Source organism: Anabrus simplex, chromosome 1, assembly GCF_040414725.1.
Source record: "Anabrus simplex isolate iqAnaSimp1 chromosome 1, ASM4041472v1, whole genome shotgun sequence".
In the NCBI taxonomy this organism is placed as follows: domain Eukaryota; kingdom Metazoa; phylum Arthropoda; class Insecta; order Orthoptera; family Tettigoniidae; genus Anabrus; species Anabrus simplex.
The window spans coordinates 551,755,546-551,773,908 of NC_090265.1; the positions used below are offsets into that span (position 1 = coordinate 551,755,546).

General features: G+C 41.1%; 1 protein-coding gene across 1 annotated transcript in view; it reads right to left on the reverse strand.

Annotated features, from left to right (window-relative positions):
• Positions 1–18,363, reverse strand: part of vret (vreteno) — a 392,221-nt gene that overhangs the window by 344,364 nt on the left and 29,494 nt on the right. Inside the window, exon 3 of the mRNA XM_068225072.1 lies at positions 5,473–5,533. Coding sequence (XP_068081173.1) covers positions 5,473–5,533 — 61 coding nt within the window. The remainder of the gene's footprint in view (positions 1–5,472; positions 5,534–18,363) is intronic.

The following is an 18,363-nucleotide window of genomic DNA, read 5'->3' on the forward strand; positions in this document are numbered from 1 at the left end:
CGCGCCGCTTACGTCAGAGGCCGTTTCACTCGCCTTGCGGAAAGGCACTATTAAATATTTTTTTAATGGTAGAAAACAAGGCAACATACCACAATGTAATACGTTTACGTACTATTTCATTGGTGTACTTTTCAAAAAAAATATATTTGAAAATGATGCATGTTCCCAATTGTGCCAATGGTTTGGCTGAACTAAAAAATGTTAGCACTGTTGTGCAATTACATTATTCCATGAGACTGTTGTCTCCACATGTTACTCGCAGCATGTCTGTTGCGCTTCTCTCCATGTCCCTAGCCAGTCACTTGCGCCAGAAAACAGCCCCGGAAGCAAAGTGCTGCCCTCTATACAAAACTTCATCAACAAATACATTATATAAATAACATACTACAATATTGTTATCTTGAAACACAAATAAATGATATAATTACTTAAATTGTTAATGCGATATGTGCAGTAACAGGCCCCAAAATACCGATTTTTCTCGCATATAACTCGCCACCGTGTATATCTCGCATTACATTTTTAACATTCGAAATTGCAGGTGAAAAAATCCCTGCACATAACTCGCATTAATTTCTGACGTTATCATATGGGTGTTTGCATAAACTGATCTTAGATCCGTGACTAAACTTATCTCAGTTCACCCTATAGTCTGATTTTCTTGTTATATAAATGTTCGAGGTCCACTCAGCCTACGTGATTAGAATTGAGGAGCATCTGACGGTGAGATAGCTGCCCCGGTCCAGAAAGCAAAGAATAACGGCCGAGAGGATTCGTCGTGCTGACCACACGCCACCTTGTAATCTGCAGGCTTTCGGGCTGAGCAGCGGTCGCTGGGTAAGCCAAGGCCCTTCAAGGGCTGTAGTGCTATGGGGTTTGATAAATGTTAATCTGAGTTCAATTTGCACTGAACTAGGACTAACTTTGACTGGAGAAATTTCTCCAATCAAACTCTTTGATCACAGTCCCGCATCTTCCGGAACATGAAGGGGTAACTTTTCGCACTTTCACCTATTTCGGCATGTCTACAGTGTGCTTCATATCTGCTATGTTCAAGCGGAATCGTAATTATTTTGTATTCAGCGTTTTAAGGAACGTCACAATATCACGTAGCAGGCAGTGTGCGGAGAGGTAGAATCAGCAAACAGTTGACGAACAAGCGTGGATAGCCTATAATCAATTCATACACGCCAACCTATGACCAAACAAAACAACCTTGTCAATGCCAATGAAACTGCATTGTTTGTTTATTTTTTTTAATGCTGAGGCCAAACAGATTTACGGTTTCAAAGGAGAGAATTGCCAGCCGGGAAATGTAGGCTACTGTGTTGCTATGCAGTGCACACTGCACATGGAAGCGAGAGACTTCCTTCCCCTTTCATAGGGTAGTTTGAAAAGCCACATGTTGTAAGGGGATCAGGCACTTTCCATGCCAGGACAAGGCATCTAAAAATGCAGACAGTACAGTAATCCAAAAGATATAGAATTTGCACAAAGGAGCCAGCATAAATCGTGTTTTTCTTCTTTTCGTTGCGTGAGGTTATGTTTGTCATTGTTTTATACAAGTGCACTATTTGAATAATGTAAATGATCCCTCGTTGGATAAATGTTTGAAATAGTGTTTTCCATGGCATTTGAACAGTTTAACCTGAGAATCAAGGTGATTGCAAGCATTAATGGGTCTTAAAAATGCCACGGCGGGAAATCGTACAAGTATAGTCACTGTATAGTACACGAACCTCTTCTTGATACCTGAGCTCCCTAGTGCTGAATCGGAACTTGATATCAAGAAAAGGTTTGCGTACTATACAGTTGTAATGTGGACAGAAGCGAGACTTTCTCCCCTTGTCATAGGAAAGTTTGATAAGCCGCGATGTTTTAAGGGCATCGGGTACATTCCATGCAAGCACAAGGCATCTAAAATGCATACAGTACAGCAATCCAATGAATAAAGCACTTGCACAGGGGAGCCAGTATAGATTTCACCTCGTCTTTGAATAATGTTTTCCTTCTTTTGATTTCACTGCGTGAGGTTATGTTTGCTGGTGAGTTATCCAAGTGCATTATTTGAATACTCTAAATGCACCTTGTTGGATACATTTTGGAAATAGTTTTTTCCATGGCATATGAGAGCTTTAAACTGTGAATCAAGTTTAATTGCACCCAGTAACAGGTCTTAAAATATATTGTGATGCCACAAGGGGTGGCATTTTCAAAGTACGTGTTGGCGGTTAATTCAAAATCACATAATTCGAAGTCTGATTTTTGCGTCCCTACGACTTTGAATTAACGAGGTTTTACTGTACAGTATACTGTCTTCTACACCTAGCCTTAAATCTACAAGCATTACAAGTTCAGCACTATGATTATTCCAAAAATTGATCCAAGTACTTCGAGAAAATATAACGTATTCAAACATGCTTCATTTGCCAGCTGGGGACTGCCCTGTTCGATTTATGCTACGTGTAAAACATGAGCTAGCTACCTAACAGCTACGTATTCGCTCTGCTGTGCTAATAACAGCACTATGACTAAATGTCATACCGCCGTAGGTAACAGGAACCATAAAGGAAAAACAGACATGCAATGGGCTGTATGTGACATTTTTATCCTGGCATGATATTAAACCACACACGATCGAACGAGCCAGTGCAACTGGGCAATCACCCCTTCTAAACACTAATCGATTCTTCAAAGAATGAATAAAAGAAAACAGCCACGAAGACCGTGAAAATGAAAGACTCATTAGGCTTCTCAAACTTAACACATTGCGGACCGGGTGCCGTTCGCCCCATGCACAGCCCTGTTCCCGGCCACTTTCTAACTGCCTCTAAGCTGGAGTGCATGCATACAAATAAACTGTCAGAACTTCAATAGCTTTTGAAGGACTACTGTGTATTTTTCTATTGGCCTTCCTGAATAGTTGTTGAAATGCAGGGTATTTCTTGAAATCTATTTCGGCTCATAGTTTTCGGAAATATTGGTCTTTTTATTAGGGGATCGGTTGGCCAGTAATCTTTCAGACATGATTTCTTCACCTGCCGTATCAATATACACAGAGGATTAATTTTTTAATTTCCCTGCTAGTGACATTAGTCCACTTTAGTGTTTTAGGGGATAAGTTATGAGAATGTGATTTCTGCTCATAGTGTAAGTTTGTCTTTTCAGCTACATACTGAAAAAATTCCTCACCAAACATAAGTCCTGCTACTTGTCCTATGTTTCCAGATTCATTAGGCCATACCTTTATACCAGGAGCACCTTCAAAATCCTCTAACCTAGGTTCACTGTTGTCCATAACCCAGTCGTCAGAAAACACTGCATTATTTACAATATTTAGAATATTTACACCCGTAACACAAATATACGACTCGTTCTGCGCTACGTGAGTTCCACACCTTGCCTCGTCATCACTTGAAACATTTCCGTTAGAAGATATTTCATCGTCGAACTCTAAATACTCAGCATTACTTAATATTCGGAGCCTGTATCAGCACATAATTCGCGAATAATTTCATCTTTGTGTAAACACGTGCGATCGCTAGGCGCTGCCATCTTGCATGGCTCTTCGAACTTTGTAAACATGTTGTCAAGAAATACAAAGAAAATCTACGACATGAAGAATACTCGAAAACAAATGCGACTATCGATTGTGTAGAACCATACGTAACAGAGTTCTATCATCCTTGACCTCCAAATAGTTCCCGTATATCTCAAAAGATAGCACTAAAGTTCAGTCTGCTGGGTCTGCTGCTAACACGAGATAACTCGGGACCGGTCCGCAACACTCGGCTAGGCAAACACGAGTTTTCTCGGGACCGGTCCACAATGTGTTAATACAGTCGGGATCAGAAAAAAACAAGGGTTGACTAGGGAAGCCAGATATCCCTTTTTCCTTCACCTGTGTTGGCTGCAAAAAAAAGCATATGAAGAAATTCCAGTACATGCTGCAAATGACGTTCATTTGTTGACAGTCACAGCCAGCTCAATCCCACCATTTAAGTTATATCCAACAGGCAAAGCTATTTTGTATTTCATTTGTTTTGCGGTGTTGCAACGTACACTTTTCTGAACTCCAATTACATTTGAACTACACATGCATAAAACAAGTTCAGTTTTGTACAACTAGGTTCTAAACAGATCTCCGTTGAAATGCTTTAAAGCAACTGGCCCATAAAGACATACACGAAATAAAGTTTGGGTATTCCGTGGACATGCCTACATTAAGTAGCGGGACTGTACCAACTGCTGTTATGGTACTTTCAACGTCGTCACTTTTCATTCTTCTTTCTCATTTAAGTTTTCTTGTGTAGGTCGATCTTTCAGTTACGGAGAAACGTGGGGAGTTACACAGCTGGTTTTAAACTCTAAGTGATAAAATATGCTGAACAACATAGTAAGAGAGCTGCCGGTCGAGAATTCAGTGTGACCGAATTTAATGTCCGCTACTGGTGTAAACAGAAAGTTGTGCTAGAAACCACCAACCGAACATGTAAGGCATTCAGAGAGCCGAAAACTGGTAGGTTTTCTGAAATGGAAGACTAGTTGCTCCATTATGTTACAGAGTTGCAAAATGATGATTTTAATATCTAGCACGAGATGCTATATTTCAAAAGACACAAACTAGCGATTAAGGGAGGAATCAGCTGTTCGGATCTGAAAGCGAGCCAGGGTTGAATCTGTAGATTCATGGCACAAAAGGGATAGTGTCTGCAAAGGCGAACATCTCTCTGACAGAGAATGCCAAGCAATTTCAGCGACAAAATTCATAGATTTTCATCGCCATGTGATAGCAATGTGAAAGAAAAACAATTGCCTCTTATCTCAAATACGCAATGCAGATCAAACCCCAATAAACGTTGACATGCCATGCAACACCACCATCGAAAAGAAGGGAGAATGTAACGTGCTTGTACGTACAACTGGGTGTGAAAAATAGCACGCACTGTCATGCTAGCAATAACCTCAGACTGAAGAGGTTTCCACCAACAAGCTCTTCAAGGACAACATACATAAATTGTACGCTGAATACATGGCAGGAGGGGAGCATGAGCTGATGCCAGCAGGCAAAATAAGGAGGCAGTCAGTTGAACTAGTGTGATTAGGGTATGCGGGCATGGGTGATTGTGTCAACAGACGATATTGTGAAGGCTCTTTAATACGGGCATCGCAAATGCGTTGGACGGAAGCCAGGATGATGCAGTATGAGATGGTGACCTGAATGATGCACGCAAAAATAGCTCGGAGACTGAAGGCAGTGACAATTAATAGGGTAGGCATGCCAGTTGTCTTGTTTCAATAGCCTAATGGAAATTTCACGGGACTTTTTCTGGATACGATCGTTTGCACACAAATCCCCGCATATATCAAATGTTCACACTTATTTTCCATCAAAAAAGACTGATTATATGCGAGCAAATATGGTATATAGCATTCAAAGACTGTATAGATCAACAAACAGGTAACACTAACCTCGTCCAAATGTGGAGGTATATTCTGTATATACAGCTTGTACAATCTTTTCTCTTCTCTCCTGTAATTAAGAGAAAAACAATATTCCTCATTAGATTTCATCATAGTCAATATAAACATACATCTTTTTTCCTCAAGATCAGAAATATAGGTAATGAGAGCTTTACATTAAAAAGAAAATTAAAGAATGTATGGATAATGTAAAACAGTGGCAAGAGACAAACCAAAAAATAGTCATAAAAGTGAAGGCTACATAACACAGGAATCTAGATAATTACAAAAGAACGGTTAACCATTGACACTTATGCAGGACACAAAGAAGATGGATTCCAGAAATTCTCATGCACCCTTGTCCATTCAGACAACCAACTGGAGATCAGAGATAAACATATTGTTGGCTGCTAGAGTCTGCATAGTGGAATGAAAGGCATGTAGAAGGCAACGGGAAACCACCACTTTATCATTTCCCAGGAAATCACTACGAAAAGTACACCGAAATCTAACATACACTATGTGATCAAAAATATCCGGACACCCCCCAAAAACATACGCTTTTCATCTTAGGTGCATTGTGCTGCCACCTGCCAGGTACTCCATATCAGCGACCTCAGTAGTCAGACATCGAGAGAGAGCAAAATGGAGTGCTCCGCGGAACTCACGGACTTCGAACGGGGTCAGGTGATTGGGTGTCACTTGCGGCATAAGTCTGTACGCGAGATTTCCACAATCCTAAACATCCCTAGGTCCACTGTTTCTGATGTGATAGTCAAGTGGAAACGTGAAGGGACACGTACAGCACGAAAGCGCACAGGCCGACCTCGTCTGTTGACTGACAGAGACTGCCGACAGTTGAAGAGGATCATCAAGAGTAATAGGCAGGTATGTATCCAGACCATCACACAGAAATCCCAAACTGCATCAGCATCCACTACAAGTACTATGACAGTTCGGCGGGAGGTGAGAAAACTTGGATTTCATGGTCGAGCGGCTGCCCATAAGCCACACATCACGCAGGTCAATGCCAAACGACGCCTTGCTCGGTGTAAGGAGCGTAAACATTTTAGGATTGAACAGTGGAAAAACACTGTGTGGAGTGCTGAATCACGGTACACAATGTGGCGATCCGATGGCAGGGAGTGGGTATGGCGAATGCCCGGTGAACGTCATCTGTCAGCGTGTGTAGTGCCAACAGAAAAATTCAGAGGCAGTGTTGTTATGGTGTGGTCGTGCTATTCACGGATGGGGATTGCACCTCTTGTTGCTTTGCGTGGCACTATCACAGCACAGGCCTACAATGATGTTTTAAGCACCTTCTTGCTTCCCACTGTTGAAGAGCACTTCAAGGATGGCGATTGCATCTTTCAACACGATCGAGCGCCTGTTCATAATGCATGGCCTGTGGCGGAGTGGTTACATGATAATATCCCTGTAATGGACTGGCCTGCACAGAGTCCCGACCAGAATCCTATAGAACACCTTTGGGATGTTTTGAAACGCCGACTTCGTGCCAGGCCTCACCGACCGACATCGCTACCTCTCCTCAAGTGCAGCACTCCGTGAAGAAAGGACTGCCATTCCCCAAGCATCCTTCCAGCACCTGACTGAACGTATGCCTGCGAGAGTGGAAGCTTTCATCAAGGCTAAGGGCGGGCCAACACCATATTAAATTCCAGCATTACCGATGGAGGGCGTCACAAACTTATACATCACGTTCAGCCAGGTGTCCGGATACTTTCGATCGCATAGTGTACCTAGCCCTGGGCAGTCCATAAATGGGCAAAACATAATACGAATCCCCGTGCCGAACACAACAAAGTCATAATTACGAATAGGAACTAGAAATGTTCTAAGCATCTTCTCACACAAAAAAACTTTTACAACTTATTGAAAGAAAAGTCATCTTACAAGAGTGAAGTTAGATGACCTGGCTCCAGAATATGTTGAAATTACAAGACACCTATACTACTCAAGGAGCAAACTGAACTGCAAAAGAACTTACGACTAAGCGTGCCAAGAAATTTGTACCAGGACTATCAGACTATTGGTTCCAAAATACAATTAGTACCCATGCTATTTGTCACCAATAAGGATGTGCTTTAAAAGTAGTCACAATTTTTTTTCATGTTACACAACATCCTGTCCCAAAACGACCTTCATAATTTTTGAGAACGATGCCAGTAAAATAGTGACCCAAAGCTTCCAATATTGTCTGGCTGACTGGCTCAGACGGTTAAGGTGCTGGCATACTGACGCCAACTCTGCACGTTGAATCCTGGCTCAGTGCGGTGGTATTTGAAGGTGCTCAAATATGTCAGACTCATGTCAACAGATTTACTAGCAGGTAAAATAATTCCTGCAGGAGAAAATTCCAACACCTTGGAGTCACCGTAAACGGTGCTTAAAAATTTAGTATTCAATTATGATTATTGTTGTGTGTTAGTGTAGTGTAGACTCCTCTTTACAATATGACACTAACGTAAGGTGCCTGGTTGCTGTTCAAATAAGGACTAAGGGCTATCTCACTATTTGCGTTTCCCAGTAAATATGCCCATGTCTGTATTAGACATTTTTCTGAAAATCATAATCCGGGTAGACACTGCAAAAAAAAAAAAAAAAAAAAAACTAGACGGTTCCGTTTTAACAGTGTGCAGGTGAAAACCAAAATAAACTGTTGCAGAAAAAAGATGAACTTCAGTACCTGACACAGTAGTACCAGAACAAGAAACTATTTGAAACTTGACTGATTAAAGAAAAGAAAAAGTGCAGGGGCGAGTTCACTAGCAGACTAACTGACTGCGAAAGCAAGAAGTTGCTTTATAAAGTAGTAAATAATAGAAGAAGTAAGCATGGCAAGATCCTTGCACTGCAAACATATGATTGAACCTGGTGAAACAGATCGAGGCATCAAAGAAGAAATGAAGAATTACAGTGAGTTTCTATTATTGGTTGGCCGGCAGACACACCCAGCTTATCTGCCTCCCGTCGACTCATCACCAACCGTTACACAGCGCAGCAACAGCATGGGAATGTCCGCACTTCGCAGTTCAGGTCCGTGCTTAGAACGTGTATTAAGTGTTGATCTGTGACTTCAACTGCTCTCAAGTTGTTAAGTATTACTTTGGGGTAGAATTTTCATACACTGCTGAGGGAAGGGTATTTATGTACAACAATTATGTGAAAACAGTCTTCCAGGGAAGTCGTTAGGCAATTTGTAACAATTTCCAAATGTATGCCCTCCACATAAGAGAAAATGAGGAAGCTCTTCAAACAAATTGCAAGGAACTGGTTCATTACCCGATAAGAAGTGAAGTGTTAAAAAATGTGTAATTAACGAGGAAAATGTAAACGAAATTGCAGAAAAATTAGAACATACGCCTATAAAATCCCCAAAACAATCTGGACAAGCACGGTTTCGAAGAGCTCAGCACGACGGGGTAAGAAAATAGTAAAATTGAAAAAATAAATTTAAAAATAGAGCATACACAAGAAACCCTCACACTATAGCCAGCCATACACGGAAAGGAATTCTGACAGGCGAGGTCTTTTGTGACTCATACCGACAGGCTAGGGCTGCTCGTTAGTGAGCAAGGTCAGTTTGAGGCGTTATCCGCTACAGACCAGATCTGTTGTCAGCACCTCAACGGAAAGACCTCGCCTCACAGATCAAGCCTCCTGTAAGGGAAGCATGGAGTGGACAAAGGCACTGCTAGGGAAATTTATTGAAATGTACAAAGAGCGGCTGTGTCTCTGACAATTAAAACATGAGGTGTCGCAATCAAGCGTTCTTCAGTATCCTCCTTTCCTCCTTCTTCAGCTTAGAAACTACAATATCCACAGTAAATACGCTTTCAACTAGACTGTTCTCCAGTAAGAGCTACGCAAAACAAGTCATTTTTTACTAGTGGCTTACGTCGCACCGACACAGATAGGTCTTATAGTGACGATGGGATAGGGAAGGGCTAGGAGTTGGAAGGAAGCGGCCATGGCCTTAATTATGGCATAGCCCATAGCATTTGCCTGGTGTGAAAATGGGAAACCACGGAAAACCTTTTTCAGGGCTGCCGACAGTGGGATTCGAACCTACTATCTCCCGGATACAAGCTCACAGCTGCGCGCCCCTAACCGCACGGCCAACTCGCCCGGTAAACAAGTCTATTATGTATGTGTTGTGTATGTTTGGTATTCAGTCCGAAGGCTGGTCTGATCCTCCAAAGTTATGCCAACAGCTGCCATAGATAGCCCAGGCATCACTGGAAGAAGAGGGAAATGAGGAGTGAGATAGGTTCCCGTTGCTTTCCTCACCGAGCCAGAAGTTGCTCGCATATCAGTCTGCCAAACCCACTGAAATGCACGCACCAGCTGACCCTATGCGTGATATTTTCATACCATTCATAACAGGGACTGGCTGCATAAGGAATGGTATTACTAGCATCGCTCGTACCTCAGTCACATTCATATTGTCAAAGCCAAGGTTAAGACTGAGAAGGATCAAACATTTAACGTAATAATGAAAAATCCATTCATGCTTACTTTTTTTTTTTGCTAGTTGCTTTACGTCGCACCGACACAGATTGGCTTTATGGCGACAATAGGATAGGAAAGGCGTAGGAGTTCGAAGGAAGTGGCCGTGGCCTTAAGGTACAGCCCCGGTATTTGCCTGGTGAGAAAATAGGAACCCACGGAAAACCATCTTCAGGGCTGCCGACAGTAGGATTCGAACCCACTATCTCCCGGATGCAAGCTCACAGCCGCGTGCCACTGACCGCACGGCCAACTCGCCCAGTACATGCTTACCTAACAGCATATCATAATCGCTGTGGTCCATTCGCAAGTAATTCTTGTAATCGTCCGGTTCATTTTCTCTCAGGTGTTGTATCAGACTCGTGACTAAAGCTGTCTCGCTCTCCTATCCATGATTTCATCCACTTCGATCGATTTTTTTGTTTGTATGATTTAACATATAGCAAAATGCACATTCCAACAGCATTTTTTTCCCCTCTGGACTCCGTCTGCTTCGATGTCCATCGCACAGTTCTAAGTACGGCAGACCCGACCGGCAAGGATTTCAAACTAGTTTGAAAGGCCAGCGGATGAGGCTTGGCCTGCTGAGAACAAAGGGATCATTCCATTAACGAGAAGGTCTGGAATGTTGACAGATTATGTTGCACAACACGACAGGCTTGGTGTCACAGTTGATGGCGAGCAGCGGGCCGGGTCGCTGAAGGTCACGCCTGGCATGAGGTCTGTCGAATCTGGCCCCAAAGGCGAGGCCTGTCAAAGAATCTGTCCGTTTATGGCCAGCTATTGGACGAACTGAAAGAACATATCTGGAGAGAAAAAGCCTCAATTATGGAAGACAAACGTATGGGTGTGAATTGGAATTTTCTAAGACGAACTGTGTGGATGCAGGATCTCTGTCATGCAAGGATAAATAAAGTGAGCAAAGTGCTGTCCTTGTTGCTATACCACAGAGCAAGGAGTGGAGTCAACATGTGGAAGATACGCTGGGCGCGCCAGCCAGCCAACCAACCGATGAAAGAAACTCGCTGTGTTTCAATACTTTATTACATGGTGAAAGTCTTCAAAATATCACTGAAATCTGCAGTTTAAGTTTAAGTTATTAAATGGTGAATGTCTTAAAAATATCACAGAAGACTGCAGTTTAAGTGCAAGTTATGGAACACTACACCAGCTAACATGGCTAGAACTTGACTCTGAGCTGAAAACATGAGAAATGAGAATGAGAATTTCCCAGGGTTTGATGTCCTGACTGCTGATATGATAAAGGCAGCTAGAACACAAGGCATTCAATGCTTGATTAGAGTACTCTCTCATCTAGAAAGGAAACAGGACACCAGAGGACTGGATGAAAGGTATAACTATTCCCCTGTATAAAAATGGATACAGGAAGAAATGCAGAAATTATATGGTTATCACTCTTCTTTCTCACTCAAATATTTAAAGAAGATAACAAAAAAACAATCAGGAATAGAGTTGAACGTTATTGGAGGAGTAACACTGCTACTGAAAGAACCGAAGCATTACAGACTAGATACTTGCAGTCAGCATGCTAACAAAGAAGCACAGAGAATATGGTAAGAACTAAGTGATGGATTTTATGGACATCGAGAAGGCCTATGACAGTGTGCCTAGAGATAATCTGGGAATGCCTAGAAGGTATAGGCGTGCCGAACTTCCTGATTGATAAAGTAAACTCGTGTCCACAAACTGAGGTGGCGCAGCTCTTTTCAGGCACACCCCCCAATGGAGGTGAGCTGCATGTACCATTTTAATCACATACCAGCCATCCTGTCATTCTTAAATTTCTGACAGTATAGTAAATTGAACCCGGGCCACCGAGGATGGCAGCTAATAGTGCTAACTATTACGCTACAGAGGCGGACAAGTAAGGGATGGAAGTTCAGATTGGTTTGAAACCAAACAAGGAGCCCCCAGGGAACTGCCTGGTCACCACACCCATTGATCATTGTGATGGATCGGATCATAACATTCACCGAAGAACATTGCACTAATATTTGCAGATGTACTGAACTGGGGAAAAAAAGAAGCAGAAGTAAAGAGAAACAAAATTTTGGTTGAAATGTTTAAAGAACTCTGTTACAGTCTGTTCAAATACCTTGGAAATATCATTTCAAAAGATAACAATCATTAGAGACCATTATGCCTTTCAACATTCAGTCTGCAAGCCTCTGTGAATTTACAAAACGTCGCACAATCCTCTATTTGCAACTAGTGCTGTGGCCTCATCAGTTCCATAAATCTCATCATTAAAACAGTCTAACCATCGTCATATTGGTGTCTCTACTTCTCTTACCCTCCATAACAGAGACCATTATTATCCTAGGTAACCTATCCTCCTCCATTCGCCTCACATGACCACACCACCGAAGCCGGCTTATGCGTACAGCTACATCCACCAAGTTCATTCCTAAAAGAGTGTTTCTTCCCTCATTCCGAGTACCCTCCTACCAGCAATCATTCTCGCTACTTTGATGTCTGCTACTTCTACCTTATGAATAAGATTTCCCGAGTCCACCCAGCTTTCGCTCCCGTAAAACAAAGTTGGTCTGAAAACAGACCGATGTAAAGATAGTTTCGTCCGGGAGCTGACTTCCTTCTTACAGAATACTCATGATCGCAACTGCAAGCTCACTGCATTAGTTTTACTACACTGATTCAATCTCACTTACTATATTACCATGCTGGGAGAACACACAACATAAATACTTCAAATTATCTACCTGTTCCAGCTTTGTATCAAAAATCTGACATTCAATTCTGTTGACAATAATGAGGATTTAAAATTTAAATAAACAGTTTTACAGTATTTACATTTTAATTTAAGCACACAATGACTCAAATATATATTAATATTACGTAATTAGCACTTACGTAGGCTATGTTAGCCGGGTTGTCCAAAGATGGCACTAAAAAGGTCCTAGGAAGAACACTGGTGTGGTATAATTCTAACTATACCAAAATACTGGAGAGGTACACAAAGAAACGAGTCATTACCACAGGCCGCCAGCAACTCACCCCAGGAGAATGTGAATCGTCTCATTAATATAGCACCAACTGACATCCAATGTTCGGTAGCAGCAATGACCGGGGCATCAACATCTCAAACCCATCCCCTGCATGGCTACGAGCCAGCACACCAAGACTTAAATCAAGAAAGAGCTTCCTGAAGATTACTCGACATACAACAATGATAGTGACATGATGGCAAACCTAAGTGCCTTCAGTATTGAGGGGTGTTTCATGGACTGTATGTGACCCACGAAAGGTCTAGTCACCAGGAAATAAGGGAGGATATCGTAAATAATTTCACTGTGCATTACAGCAAATCATCATTGCCAATGTTGTTGGAAGGAAGAAGACTATCTTCGCAAGGTGGATCTTCATTATAATTTCTTATTAATGTGAATGTTTGTCAATACGGATCACAAAGTTTATATCGCACTATCAGCATAATTAGACATTCAAAAATATACAATGTTAGCCCAGGTGAAGAGAGTTGAAAATTTTCATTTAGCCATGGTTAATCAGCTGACAGACTTTAACAAGGATCAGCATGTCCATGTAAGTCAATTTATGCTTGAATGCTACCCGAGTGCAAAAAAGAACAATGTAACACTTTTCTGTAAGTATGCTGCTCACAGCAGCTCTTTGTTATTTCAATATCTGTGTAATTTATTTTTAAGATGCAAGAACAACCAACCTCAGGATATTGTCTCTGTCAAGGAAGACAGTGAACATCTGCTCAAGTGTTTGCTTCTAGACTCAACATCATAAGTGGTATCGCCAAAAATTTTTGGTTCCAACAGGACGACGCAGAAAGTTGCTCGAGGATGAACAATCTCCAGCTCCATTGCCTTGGTCTACTAGAAGCCTTTAGATAACCACACCCTTCAATGCCTTTAGGAGTCTTGTAATGAAACCAGAGTTGCAGAAACCTTGATGCTTTAACAATGAGCAGCTGAAGACACCATTCGTTTGGCATTCAAACTGTCACCCCTCATATGGCGTTGTGATATAGAAACAAGACATTTTGAAACCACAGGGACTAAAAGGGACTTCTGGCCACACTACGCAAAATATGGTGTCAAATTAAATCAAAACAAATCTGTATCTGTTTCATGCAGATGTTACTGCAGCTTTAAGTATTTCACAATATAGTTGAATTGGTAACAATTCCCGACCTATTTACAAGAAAGTGACAGGGAAGATGATCACCAGTCAATTTCAGTAACAAGCGACAGTAGAGGACCCTCTTGCGCAGTATGCAGGACCAAACCCGCAGTCATTAGGAACACAATACTAAATTCAAGAGCATCTTGAAAGAGTAGAATAGAGGTGGCAATATGAAGAGTAATGCAAGAATCAATTGAAGCAATTGGAGAGTTGGTGTGTGGAGCATACTCAAAAGATGAACTAACACTGTGCTAAAAGAAAAGTACAAAATTAGTCCACCTTAGTTAATATATAAATATATCTCAAAATAAACTAAGAAAAATCACATAGGTACATGTTTTAACCCCACTGGGCCTTCTTCGGCCTTATAAATACAACCCAAATATGAGATTCTTAAATTCAAAATTGTGGTATACAATAAATGTAAAGTAGCTAGTCTGAGGATCAGTGGTAGACTGTTCACCTCCGGATACCAAGATCGCAGGTTGAAACTCAGCAGAGGTCCAATGTCAGAGTAAGTCTGCATGTAAAATATCCCCACAGAGACATCTTGTTTTCACCCAATGAAATTAACAAAATCTGAAATAGATCACCCAGAAATCTGTTGCTCTGGTGGAGGCAAACTGAACATCCAATTTGTTATACAGGCAGCCTAAATGGTGTCATATTGAAATGCCTGCACAGGGTAGTTGAGGCCATTAGGATCCTGTAGGTTCAATCTTTACAAAAAGAACTGTTATATAAGTAATACACTTACTTTATATAGTTAATACAATTACTTATAATACATCAAATTTCTTCATTATGGTTTGTTGAAAATTAACTATTCTTTTTCCGCTTTTCCCACACCTTAAGGGTCATGGGTGGTCGCACATGTGGATTTGCAAATAAATAAAGTTTTGGTACTTCCACCAATTCAATACAAAATTTAATGCTGTTATTTAACTACAACATTTATAGAATTATACAGAACTAGTTTCAACACATTATAGTGTCATCCTCAGCTGTTATTGAAAAATAGGCATACAATTCATAATATGACTTAAAGTAATGGGTGTGGAAAAACTATTTAAAACTGTTTTGAAAATATTAACACATTAAAAACATAACAAGTAAAAAACTTGCAAGTCAGTTGTATGTTAAAAGGGTTCATTAAGGTCTTCTTATAAACAGCCGGTTGCGATGTTCTTGAATTTGTGCTCTTGATAAAATGCTGTTTTATTCATGTGTATAATGCAGCAGTATCATAAAAGTTGTGAAGGCTTGCAATTTTTAGTTTATGTCCTAGGCTTACGAGGTGGAAAACATTCAGATGGCTTCTTAAGATCTTACTAGAGTGTATGTATCTTAGTTCAATATGGAACCTGTAATGAAATGAAATGCCGTTATAAAACCTATGTTGGAATTGTCTAAGTCTGTACAACCTGAATGATAATGATGAAATGTATTTAGAGGGGGGCGGGGGAAGAGACTCACCTCAAACTGCCATAGGACAAACCTCCTGTTAGCCACACGCTATGACCGGCGAGACAGCACTGAGTGTGTGTTCGCAGTCGGACGATGTAAGGAGGGGGGAGTAGGGGCGGGCCAAGGCGGCGCATGTGGGGAGAATCAGGTGGCGTGGTCTGCAGAACGAATACTGAGAGAACTTATTGCGTATTATACGTAAGATTAAATTCTTGTTTGGAATCTGGACTTTATTAAGAAATGTTATCAAAAAGTCGAAAAGGACTTTCGGAGTTTCAGAAATATCATTGAGATTAAGATTGGCATTAAAGTATTGTTCTATATGAATGTAGCATAATTCCGTAGCGTCGAGTAATGGTCCTTTACTCAAAGATTCTAGTATTTGGATATCCTGTTCCTAATTTGTAAAATTATGTTTTAAATCATGTATACGTTTTTGACACTGGAATTCTAACAGCACGATCTACTAGGCTGAAATAAGTGGCTCTTTTATGGGCTTGTGGATGTATGGAGTCATGCCTTATGGTTACGCTGGTTTGTGTTGGCTTCGTATAGATGCTGAAAGAAAATGGCGAGGGCTGTCTCTTAATATATAAATCCAAATAGTTAACTGATCCTTTATTTTCAGTCTCCAAGGTAAACTTGATGTGTGGGTCTATGTCATTGAGTTTATGTAAAGTGGTCTTAGTTAGCATCTACTAGCCTTTCGTCTAACACTACGAATACGTCGTCTACATACCTAGACCAATAGTGTATATTGTTGAACGTGTTCATGTTATTAATCGCAGAACCTTCCAAAAAATCCATATAAATTTCTGCAAGTATCCCTGAGGCGGGAGACCCCATGGAAAGCCTGTTTTGTTTATAAAAGGTGTTGTCGAAAATGAAATAATTGTTGTTGATTAACAACTTTAATAAACTCAAAGTCCTGTATCTCTAGTTCACTAAGGTGACTATAAGTTTTTAAATTTTTATAAATGATCGGTATTATCTTACTGGTATTAACACTTGGGAACATGTTGACCACGTTGAACGAATGTATTGTGTGATATGGTTGTAGTTTAAGTTACTCAAATTATTAACTAATTCAATGGTATTCTTAATTGATTTATTAGCACTAAATCTATAATGTTGTTTAAAAATTTCTGAGTGAACTGTGCTACTTTGTAAAAAGGACTTGGTCTGTAATTAATTATCGGTCTAATGGGGATTCCGGTCTTGTGGATTTTTGGAAGGGCTTTTACTGTTGGAAGCCCTGGGTTCATGTTAATTTGGAATAGAAAATTTGTTTCCTTTAGTGTTTGTTTTAATTGTTTTTGAAGTATCTGTGTTGGGTCTTTCTTAGTCACTGTGAAAGTCTTATCTTCAAAAAATGTTTTAGTTTTTTGAATGTAATCCGTCTTGTGCATGATAACTGTCGTTTTATCTTTATCCGCGGCAATTCAGAAGCTATTTTCACTGAAAGAAAGCACATCATAGATCTGACGATGATGATGGTTGTTTTAAGGGGCCTAACATCGAAGGTCATCGGCCCCTAATGGAACGAGATGAACGACATGAGATATGAAGTTAAAATTTTAAAAAGTATCCACTGACTAGAGTTTTAAAAAAATGGTGATGAAGAAAAATGAGGGTGAGATTAAAACAGTCAGTGGATCTAATACGCAATGCCTTATTTTCTAATAAAATAAGAGAAAATACAGGAAAACAAAGGAATAAGGCATTGCCCGGTAGTACAGATATTAAATACTTTACGTTAGACGTTAAAATAACACATTAAAACACAACAGAAACTAAAATGAAGTCAATGGGATAAAAGCGCAATTGACACAAAAAACACTAGGACAAAGGACATCATCACACACGATAAAACAGACCACTATCCCTCATAGAGCAGATGATGAGGTCTGCTGACTGCTCGTCATCTCACAAGATAAGGGAGATTGTACTCGGAAGGTTAAGACTACAGCGCAGATCGACCAGGCCCACACACTCCGTAAGGATGTGTACCATGGTAAGATTGTCGCCGCAGGTACACACCGGAGGGGGTTCTCCTCTCAAAAGATGCGAATGAGTCAAGATACCGTGTCCGATCCAAAGACGACATAACACCACGACTTCCCTCCACAAAGCCCGAAGGGAAGTCCTCCATACCTTCATTGTTCGTTTAATCGCTCTAAGCTTATTGGGAAGTGGAATGGCCTGCCACTCCATCTCCCAATGGGACATAACCAGATGTCTCTGCTGAGAGCGAATATCACTTGCTGGAACCTTGAATGGCAACGGGGGAAGTGTAACTGCCTCCTTGGCAGCCTGATCTGCTACCTCGTTTCCCTCTATGCCGATGTGGCTTGGGAGCCACAGAAACGTGATTCTGGTGCTGGCATCCGAACACCCGGCCAGCAGGTCCTGGATCCGCTGCACCAGAGGGTGCCGAGGGAAACAGGCATCAATAGACTGGAGCACACTCGAGGAGTCAGTACACACAAGAAAGTATCGGCGCTCATTGTACAGATGATACAGATGTTGATTCCCATAGGGAACTTAAAATATTTGTCCTGAATGAGTAAATTTATAATAGCAATATAATGGTCCGTTATTGGACAGTATAAATTTTCCAGCTAACTCATTCTTGGTTGCCTGCGTTTCGCCCTCGTGTGCCAAGTTAGGCTCGTCAGTTGGGACTTAGCACACCACCCAAGACGCAAG